The 11,534-nt window shown below is 42.3% G+C and overlaps 1 protein-coding gene across 1 annotated transcript; it reads right to left on the reverse strand.

Annotated features, from left to right (window-relative positions):
* On the reverse strand, positions 1–11,534 carry LOC139283476 (uncharacterized). The gene is made up of 11 exons (XM_070903493.1): positions 11,480–11,534; positions 9,874–10,063; positions 9,686–9,777; positions 9,370–9,602; positions 8,865–9,101; positions 8,712–8,786; positions 8,197–8,413; positions 6,151–6,359; positions 4,778–4,850; positions 2,099–2,216; positions 1–612 (listed from the first exon to the last, which is right to left on the reverse strand). Exons 1-11 carry the CDS (start codon positions 11,493–11,495, stop codon positions 417–419), a joined length of 1,656 nt encoding a protein of 551 aa, XP_070759594.1. The 5' UTR covers positions 11,496–11,534; the 3' UTR covers positions 1–416.

Raw genomic sequence — 11,534 nt, forward strand, 5'->3', positions numbered from 1 at the left:
ACATTTAGGACGTGTTTGGAGGCAAACAATAGTAACAGTTCTCCTTTACTTTCTTGGACTTCACAGATATTTTCTCACACGTGTTCAATTCTGTGACGAGACGACTGGCAGCTATCATACCTCTTTTTAGTATTTAACATGATACAGTGTTTTTCATCCTCTAAAACGCTCATAAACACACAAAGTGAAACTATAGAGGACACACAAGAAGACAAAAAAAAGCTACCAGTCATCTCATCACACCTCAAAACGGATGTGAACTGACCAAATGTTAAACACAGATAGTAAGATTTAAACTAATACTGCTGTGAATGTGTCAAAAAGGAGATAATGTGAATGCCACCTATTTCAGAGAATAATCCCACGAGAGCGAAGAGGAGGAAAAAAAAAAGTTTTCATCTCTTCATCTACCCCCTCTACCACAGACTTTGCCCACCCTCTATGACTAAGTTATGCCCTGTCATGTAGTCGGAGGCGTCAGATGCCAAGTAGACCACTGCGGCTTGCAGGTCTGTCACTTGAGCCAGTCTACCAGCAGGGATATCTGACAGCCAGCGCTGCACCAGAGGCCTCAGACTCTCCGAGTGGATGAGAGGGGTGTCAACAATCCCCCTGAAAAGAGAGACAGGGAAAGAGAGAGAGACGGGGGCGGGGGGGCACAGTGAAATCAGAAGGCATCACAGTTCAGAGCCAGGAGTGACAGCGTTGTTTCGGAGCCACCGCTTTGGTGACAAAAATAAACCCAATTATCCTTTGAAGAAAGGGCATGGCATGGCATCTCTGATGCGGTTTACTGTGGGACTGGTGGCACTTAAATGACTGGCACATCTCGGGTAGAGCCCACGGGTACGAGGGGATGTCTGGCATAATGCGCTCCAAGCCTTTGGTTAAGTACTTATTATAAGCAACTCCCTCATATTCCCCTATTTAGGTATTTAGGTGGAATTTAAAAAGGAAAACAGTTGTACTGCTTCTGGTTTTGTGACTGCACATGGCGTCTAATAGCTCTGCGTCACCATTACAAATGCACTTTTTACAGTGAAATATCACAGAGCTTACATTTGAATAAATACGTCAACACACCCGCCTGCGCCTAATAAGACACGACTTCTGACTTTCTACACAATTGACGTGACAGTGACTAAAAGCCGCAAGGCCCGAATCATTGTTCGACGTATACTGGAGCCTTGATATGGAATTCCAACATTTGGATAAATTAGCGCTTCCAAGGAGCGTGTGACACCTTGGTTAACATATTCCACCTCAATTATATTTCTCTTCAGCTGCCCTGTTATCTGGAACCTTTGCTGGCAATCAGAGGTACTGTTTTCCCTCAGCCAATTTTCTAGATAATGCAGCTTATCACCGCTGCGGCTAAAGTTGCCAATGGAATCAGGCTCCAGTCAACCTCGTGAGCGCTAATTGTGTCCCCTTTTTTTATGCATATTTACCGACTGTCACTTCAAAGAAATCAGCAGCCCATTGAGACACCCGGTTAGCGAGGTGGTGGATGGGGGGGGGGTTGAATTGCTTCTTTGCAAATTAAAATTAGCAAACAAGCTGCCGATAAATAAAGCTGAGCGTGGCTCGTGTGTGAGGGCTTTGTTCTGGGGCTGTGACTGGGCCTGGCTCGCCTGGTGCCACCGGACGGATTTGCTCAGGGATGGCTGGGGCTAAGGGATGCTCCACTTAAAACACACACACACACACACACACACACACAGACACACAGCCTTTCCTGTGTTCTCCTCTTTTCTTCCCCCCTGCTCAGCTTCACAGACAAATAGATACAAACAAGGCCCTATTGTTGCGCCGACACTTGGAGTGAGGTTGCAAATTTGATTCCCTAATTGAATAGAACAATTAGAGCAAGTGTTTGGTTGATTCATCCCTCAAGACGTCATCTAATTAAGCACTGATGTATTGTTTGAGGACTTAAATTAGTGCATCATTCTCAAATGGGGCTCTTCATGTGAAAGCAAACACACTAATCACCACTTCCTTTTGTGGCTCAATCCCTTGCAACACTCAGAAAAAAAAAAAAAGGTGGACCAGTGAATTTTGGCACAACAATAGTAAGAGAATAGACGGCGCTTACGGCGAGATGCAGTTGACGCGCACTCCTCTGTCGATCCATTCGGTGCCCAGAGTCTGAGTCAGTTTGACCACTCCAGCCTTGGACGTGTTGTAGGAAAGCTGCTTCTGGGGATGGGGGACTGCAGGGTAGAGAAGAAAATCTGTTACCCTAAATGGACACAACACAGCATTTTATATCGATAACATGTACTGCTTTGTTAATAATGGTATGCACATGGTAATCATTAAAAAATCTTTTATTTTTTTGGAGTAATTACGAAGAAAATACGAGTTCCTTTCTCACAAAGGCTGACAACATATACATTTCATATTGCAGCTCATGCGGTTTTTTGTGGATGCTACATAAAAGCTCCTCCATTAGCTGCTGGGGACTCTGCGGATGAAGCCATGTAAAATTAATTGCTTATAATGTCCAGTTATGCTCTGTCCTCAGCAACAAAGACGGGGAGCCATTTGTTTGCCTTGACCATCACAGATGCTGCACACTGCATGGGATGCCGGGACAGGGGCTCATTTTCGGCCGGTTGATTAATCATCGCGAGGAAGGCTCCAAGTTACATACAACTTTAGTAGTTAACCTCATCACCCGCCGATCTGACTGCCAAATGGCTTCAGTGTGAGACCGGGATGATAAATACCAGCCAGCTGCAGAGAGGCAGGGATCGGTCCTGGGGAGAAGAGGCTGGAGCATCCTGCATGCATTGTTCGGATAAAAAAAAAATTAAAAAAAAGGAGAAAAATGTGCAGGATAGAGGGAAAAGTTGGAAACTGCTAAAGAAGTAAGATGTAAAAGGTTGGGACAGCAGCACCGTGGCTGAAAGTGTGGTTGAGTGGGATTGTGTAGAGTGTGGCGAGATAGCAGAGGAAGGTGAGGTTGGGCTGGGCTGGGCTGGATAAGGGTAGGCTAGGACCTCAGAGGAGCAGGCGAGGAGGAGCAGAGCCCAGGGCTTACACGCAGATTGAAGGTGAAATCCGACTTATCAGGACAGGAAACACAGCTCAAAATGCCTAACAGCACTAATCCTCGCTCAAGACCTGATGATACGGCCCCAAAATACCATTCAGAAAATGCCTTCATCCTTTAAATAAACCTGCATTGATGTTTTTCGCCGTCTTAAAGAGCAGTAATCCCCAGAGAAGGGAAAAGGAGGTAGAAGGAGAGCATTCTCCAAAGCCCTCTTTAACATTCACCCTGCTACTTATTGCCCATTTCAAGTGGGAGAAAACATGCTCTTTATCAGGCACGCCTTTTACATTTTGAATCCTTCCGAGTTCAAATGATGCACTCTTTTCCCAGAATGGCGTGGCTGTTGTGTGATGTGCATCGCTATGCAGCTGAGATCTGCAGGTGTGAGCGTGAGAGTCACAAATCCCTCAGTAAGGTCATCACGCAGCCAAAAAAAAAAATTGAGTTTGACCACATCAGCTTGGATATTTCCTGTCTGGGTGTCTTTGAGCTGCTGGACATTATTCAGATAAAAAAAAAAAAAAATCGTGACCATCGTTGATGGTCGGGAGTGTGTGTGTGGAGAGGGCGTTAGTGTACACACACACACACACACACACACACACACACACACACACACACACACACACACACACACACACACACACACACACACACACACACACACACACACACACACACACACACACACTCTATTCAGCAGATGGACAAAAAGCTGTCATTGTGCATTTTAATTGGGCATTTACGGCTGCTTTTTGGGCTTCCACTTGGCTAGAACAGGTCCCATCTGATTACACATTATGACAATATTATAACAGATGTCCAGACCAATAAAGTAAATTCCTGAAGGACTGTACGTAATGCGAGTAATTGATCATTTTTTTTTATGCCGGCCTCTATTTACCAGCATGCTCCTGTTTTACAGATTGCCCCTGCAGTCGGGACTGGAGCCCATATGGCACAGCGGTTTACTGGCGATTTGACTATACTGCTGATGAAGTGTTGCTGTTCCTCTGGAGGAACCTGTTGGAGGAGGAACATTACACCGCCACTGCGAATTACAAGGCTTTTACTAGGCTCTCGCTAAACTCTAAAAAGTGTCTTCCGCTGTTCAAACAAGGCTGCTGGCACAGGCCGGGGTTTTTTCTTTGCCGTTGCACAGGAACCCTCCCTTCCCAAGTTGGACCTCAGGTTGCCTTCCACATCCTCCAGACAGCTCCGCAGAGAGGGGATGTTTATTATGATGCAAAACCGCCTCTGCGAGAAGCAATCACAACACTTTCCTGCTTTGCTTACTGTACGCAGGGGTTGGATGCATCTCTATACAACAGTTTAACTGGGGTAAAAGTGAGGAAGCAAAGCGGGATGAAATGGTTTTAAATGCGCAGGTTCACCTTAAGTTTCTCATAAACAGCAAAACTGCAGCTGAATTGTTTTTTTTTCTTATGTCAACTTTGCCACTGTGATGATCCAAAGTCAGATGTGACGACTTTCTGTCTGGTGATAAAAAAAAAAAAGACAAAAAAAAAAAAAAAAAACCATTTGATGTGATGTGTACTCCCGCGCATAGCTGCACAGCACAAATGTATTTAACGCTCCCTTCCTCCCCCCTCCTCCTCCTCTCGACCCGACTCTCCACGCCAAATGGAGAGATTAAAAGCAGACATGGAGGGGCTCCAGAGAGAAGGTGGGGGGAATAGAATCATCACTCACCTATTAGACTGGCCATGGAGGCTGTGTTGATAATCTTGCCGTATCCTTGCTTCAACATCACTCGACCTGCCGCCTAAGGCAAGGATTCAGGGGAAAAAGAGACACATTAAACACCTTATTATGGCACTGATATGCTACCAAACGCCCGAGTGCGGATCAACACAAAAACATGTAGTTTGTCCTTGGAGGCAAAGACAGTACTTCAACAACATTTGGGGATTTTAAAGCTGCACATAAGGGGTGGTAAGGCGTATATATATATAAATATATATATATCTATCTGACAGTTGATCATTTACAACAAATTTTAGTAACTACAGAGTAGCTAAAGCTGGTTGGTCCATCAGTAATTAGGTCATACTCTTAACTAGTTTTGACAGAAACTACAGAAGAAATAAATGATCAAGAATCAATTTGGTTCTTAAACATAGTTTCTTTGGCAAATCGATTTATGACAGAATAACAGAAATATTTGAAATTGGTAAATAAATTCTCGATCTTTAATTTAGCATTCATTATTAAGGATTATTTTGTAAGAAGGAAAACGTTTGGTTTTACCATTGTAGCTCTGTGGCTTTGCATCATTTGTACCAGCGGTACAGCGCGTCAGCTTAACCGCTGCTGTCCAGCGAAAAAAACATTTCCAACTTTGTGCGTTTTTGAATTCTTCTATAAAAATGAAGGATTAAGTGTTTCTTTAAGCATCGAGGAAATTCTCCTGCTTCTAAAGCTACAGATACCATTTAAAATTCATTGTGGTTGTTCTTAACTCGTGGTTCAATAAGTCATAATTTCACTATTTTCCCCGTTACAAAGTTGATGTGATCTCTAAAAAAAAAATAATAATAATCAATGCCTTTCAATTAAATCTTTCATAAACCTGTTTGTATCGCTACATATGTTGTTGTTTGTTAAAAAAGGTGGAAGTTAAGTCTGATTCTGTACAATAAGTCCAGTTTCCCAAAGATGAACAATGGATACCTTATTATTATTATTATTAAAGTCATTTATGCAACTGAGTATCTCATTAAGAGCTTTAAGGCATCGAGCATCATTCTTTTTATACAATATTAAATGTTTCCCCTGCGTCTGAAACTACGCAGGTCTAATGGAAAGAAAAACAAGTATGTAAATGTCAAAGCAACAGTGAAGAGTTGATATTGTTTGGAGCAGAATTTGTTTTGGCATCTATTTTCACAGCAGCGTGTGACATGAGTGAAATTCTTTTTCTTTCTATTTCCTATTTTCTGAGTTTAACCATAAACATAAATGAAGCATTTAAAAAATTATATTTTTGTTAGTCTGAAAATTGCATGGTCTCTGTAGTGGCCACAGTCTCAAACACACTGTGTTTTACAGCAGGCGACACACACCTGACAGCACATGAAAGTCCCCCTCAGGTTGACGTTAAAGGTTTGGTCCCACTCCTCTAGACTGGTGTCTTCACTGTCTGAGTTCATGTTGATGCCGGCATTGTTACAGGCGATGTGGATCGTCCCCCATTTGGAGACAATGTTGTCAATCATCCTCTGGACATCATCTGCTTTGCTAATGTCAGCTGTGATCGAAATGGCATTGATACCTGTATCAAAAAACATGCCTGTTAGAACACACTCTTTTACATACTGTAGCATTATGCATGATATGCAACTTCTGTCCTTGGACATTTTCAAAGTTTATTTTACAAATCCCAATGTGGCTCGAGAGAAGAAGAAAAAAAAATGACATTAAAGAAATAATGAAATGAAAAGTACTATTAAATGGAATTTTGCTTTCTTTTTTTTTTTTTAAATGTGAAGGACATTTTATTCTTTAAAGAAGAAAGCAGAGAGAAAATCCCACATAAACGGGTTCAGAGGAACATGTGTAACCTGACACAGTGTATCTTAGGCTTTAGTGTGCTGCCATCTGCTGGCCAAAAACCGAATACACTGACAATCTGTGACATTTGGCAAAAGTTTTAAGTGCACAATCCCAGTTTGAATGTATTAACGCGAACCTGTGCTCGTGTTTGTTCTGAGCGGACAATTAATCAATACGACATTTGATGAGTCATTGTAGATTGACCACTTTCACCAGTTCAAGGTCAACATAATACAATGACTGCTCCATCTAAAAAGCTATTTAAAGAGCAACTTGTCTCATCAAGTTAATACATTAGTGTCTTCTGGACTTCTTTCACAATCAAGGCTGGAGGGGTGTACAGTACAGCTAAAGCAAAGCGCTAGCTACAACCATATCTAAACCAATAATTAAATGATTAAAGAGGATACAGTCCTTTCTGTTTTAGCATCAGTTAGATCTACAGCTGTTGGAGAAGAAGCAGATAGTACAGAAGAAGAAAAAAAAGTCAATTTCACATTACATATTTTGGTATATTTAAAGTTTGTGGCAATTGCAATAACTTTAAGGGTATTGGGAGAATTATGTTTAGAAAAAGAATACATTTCCATTATAGGAAGATTACTGTACAGTATACTAAAAATGACAGTTATGACATTATCCTTGGATATAAACTCAGGTTTTAGTGTTTTAATAAGCTTCTCGTTATTAGCTTTACATTTAAAAAAAAAGGAAGATCATGCTTATTAATGATGTGTTTTTCTTTACACAACTCTAGAAAAACAGAAATACACTTAGGCCAGTGGAATACTCGGTTGGAGCAGACAACTTGCAAATAGAGCTGCTCAGTCAGATATTGTAGGTTAACTGCATTTTAAATGTGATTGCCGTTGCACAGGAACCCTCCCTTGAGTTTCCCTTTTTCTTTGTTAACACACTTTGTTTCACATCTTGACTAAACAGTCTCAACCAATTTCACAATAAATAATGTGTCTTCTCTCCCTCCAGCTCACTCGTCTCTCCGTCTTCTCTCCCTGTGTCGTTCACTCGTCTTATCTGTCACTCGCCTCTCTCGTCTGTCTGTATTCAGAGTTGCAATGTTTATCGCCAGGGAATGCACAAATTTGATTGGCTGAGTAGCATCACGTGGGCTGGCGTAACACGTATGCAATTGGTCTGTGAGTTTCTTGAGCCGCTAAACCAGCGCCGCAAAGACTAGAAAAGCTGCGCCATTTAAAATAGGAGCGCCCCGTCAAAATTTAAAATCCCTTAATAATTTATTGATTATAGGTCCGGGTCCGTATAGGACGGCGTCTGGGTCCGGACTCTGATCGCGGTCCGCCTGTTAGTGACCCATGGCCTAGTGTATTGGGAGCTGGGGTCTGAAGTTCAACTGGTCAGACTGCACAAAATGCGGCAACTATTGTCAAATACAGAGTTTTTGTTTGTTGCAAACCTTCCACTTGCCTTTGTGAACTGAGTTACTGAGTTCACACGAGTTAAAAGGAATGGTGGGAACAGGATGAGGGTATGCAGCTCATGCTTAAGTCTACATTTGTTGTGTGAACACCCCTTACCTTTAAGAAAGAGCTCTTTAGCCACTGCCTCAGCTTTGCCTTGGTCCAGGTCTACCACGGCCACCTTTGCACCGGCTTCACCCAGGGCATGAGCAAATGCTCGGCCTATGCCCTGCCCAGCGCCTGTCACATAGGCCACCTTTTCATCGAGACGCATCCGATCGAGGATGGGGCGCCCATTGACCCCACGGAAAACTTCATCATCTGTTATTTTACTCTAATAAAAAATTAACAAGACAAGCAGACATGATCAGTGAGAATGATGCTATTGCTACGAGAAAGGGAAAAGGGATCCTCAGGGAAGGTATGATGACAGCTGTTTGGCCCTGTTCCTAAGTGGTATTAACATCTGTCTGGGTTATCCAATCTCAAGTGTGCACAGTCGTACTTGGAGCTGTCCACTTGTGATCGGAACACCCAGGACGCATGTTAATACCAGGTATGAACACGGCCTTTGATTCCATATCAGTACTGGCTCAGGTGAGGTCTCAACACTGGGGTTATCTAAACAGTACCTGTGTCATTGAGCACTCAGAGGCCACAGATACCCGGCGGATAACGCTGATGCCATCTCTAAGAGGGACAATGACCTTTAAAACAAGAAGGACATAGTTAAAAATTGATACCCGTCAAACACACACAGTAGCATGTAAAGTTTTGAAACTCACCTGCTCCACACGTGGATCATTAGAGACAAACTGGTTGAATTCTCTCAGCGCTAGTCCGTTGTTATCCGTGGTGTCTTTGAGATAAACCTTGGCTTTGAACAATGAGTTATCTACGCAGATGACCCCTCGCAATCTCAGCAGATTGTTGTCCAGAATAAAGTTGTAGTAGTTGATGTAATTATTCTTGTCAGCATCAATGAAGACCATGTCAAACTGCTCACCTGCAGCAGCCAATTCCTGGAAGGGGCCGAGAGTTCTTAGAATACCGACCATGGGCCCCACAGTTTGTTAACTTTTTAACACCAAAAAACAAGGAGGATCCCTGATAACCTTTGCCTACTCTGATTACATAAAGCACCTGAGAGAACACACAGGGACTACAATTGTAGAAGTGCTACATAAATGTATTGTTAGTTTGCAAAATAGTCTTAATCTTCTAAAGGACCTTTAAAAGAGGGTCAAATCTTCTCTGACAGCCCTTCAATATTGATAGGTTTCCTCTTACCTTCAGGGTGTCCATGGCGGATCCAGTCTTGACAATAATCTTCTTGCCATGTGGAGACTTGTCAAAAATGGGCTGAGCGAAGTCTTTGAGGTATGGCTCCAACTCGCAGGCAATTAAGCAGCCATCCTCAGGAAGCCCTTCAGCCATGGACAGCGCACCGTAGCCGGTGAACATCCCAATCTCTAGGACCCTCTTAGCTTGACTCATGTGGATCAGCATCTTCAGGGTCTGGCCTGACAAAAAGCACACCAGTTATCACATTGTGGTAAACCAGCGAATATAATGACAGTGAGCAGTACACATGGAAATGTCCAACCTTCAACATGTCCAGTGATGCACTCCTTGGGAAGCCGGAACATGGTTTTGCCCTCCTTGTGTACTTGATCCCAGTCATGGGAAACCGTTTTCCTACAATTAAGCATGAAGGAAAATATTCACAAAATGTATCTCATACAGTAAGTATTTTGAGCTATAGATGATCATGTGTAGGAAGCCAAGACATACTCGTAAAGCTCTGCCAGAGGTTCACTTTCCTGTGTGGTCATTTTCTCCAGGTAGTCATCCAGGCCGCTGGCTATGTCCAGAGCCTTCTGCAAGTGACTCGACAACTCATCCGGCACATTACCACTTGCTGCGGCTATCTGCTTGGCTTTTGTTAGGAGATCCGCAAGGACTTCCACTGGGGTGTCAGGAACTGGGGGAATAATAAAATGTACTGTTAGTGTAGTAATCAGCTACTCTCTCTACTACTCTTTCCGGCTCCAGGCAATATGATGAGGGGCTGCAACCAAAACGTTTGTACATTATCCAGTGAGCAATTATTCGATGAATTGTTTGGTCTATAAAAATGGTGAAAAATGCCCATCAACGTTTCCCTACAGTTTTTCTCAGTCACTTTGGCACATTTCTCAGATCAGAGTTGAAATTCTCAAAACTACTTGTTCAACCTTCACATCATCTAGTCACTTGTGCACATCATAAAATACATTTCTCATTTCTTTAGAGCAAATTGCAAGGGCTTTGGCACATTCATGCAAATGATCATGTACAATTGTCTGCTGTGTCCCCCAAAACATCTCTCGAAGAAGAGGAGGAGTAAGACCAAACAGAGGAAGAGATAGAAGAGGCCAAGGACACTTGCACAATTGTGGACAGAGGAATCATTCAAACGTTTTACAAATAGAGCAGATGCAGTCCAACAATGTGCACTGTATTGTACTTCAATATGTATTATATTATATTCATTTATTATTATTTCAACATATTCAACTTGCATTTTACAGTATACAGGAGCTAAACTTCATAAAGTTACATACTGTAACACACAAATACATGTATATATATATAAAAATGTGCATTTTCAATCATTGTCATCAGCTTACATCAGAAAACATTTACATTGGCATCATGGCAAAGCATTTCGACCCTCTTCATTGTGAAAAATGACACAAGCACTTGTCATTCTGATGGCACTGACATGTTCATGGATAAATATTTACTTCTGAGAGATAAACTCAGGATTTTGATATTGTGGGCTTTTGGCAGGCAATGCATTGTGTGGCGCTGTTTGTACGAATTGTTTGGAAAAAATGCACCTAGTGTTTTGCAAGTGTTACGGATGATTCCCTAAATGTAAATGCCACCAAAGCGACTGAGAAAAACGGCAAGACCAAAAGTTTCAAATCACGTGCTTTGTCCGACAAACAGTCCAAAAGTCAAGTCCATGCAGTTACTATCACGATACAAAGAAATATATTTTTTGACATGCAACATATGAATCGATTGTTGTTGAATGTTTCCTCTAAAAAATAAAGACAATTTGTTATCTAAATGATTCCAAAAGCGACTAAAAAGGCATGTTTCTTAACGCCACTACATTTTAAATGTGTGTATGTGCATTATTGGATACATTCGTCAGCATATAAACGCTTTCTTAAAAGCACGAACTGGACAACAGGCTTCTGTGCGGGCAGCGTGTAGTAAGACTCATCTGCTCTGAGAAATGTACGTAGACACGCACCGGTCTCCGGTGGACGTTTCCTACGTGTTAAGCCCCGTACGATATTTACTTTGAGCCCGCCACAACGGAGAAATTAAGCAACTGTCTTACCTTTTTCGGCCGGCATGGTGCCCGTTTATGGGCGGGACGATTTCGGCAGCTGTCA

This window comes from Enoplosus armatus, chromosome 3 (assembly GCF_043641665.1).
Source record: "Enoplosus armatus isolate fEnoArm2 chromosome 3, fEnoArm2.hap1, whole genome shotgun sequence".
NCBI lineage: Eukaryota > Metazoa > Chordata > Actinopteri > Centrarchiformes > Enoplosidae > Enoplosus > Enoplosus armatus.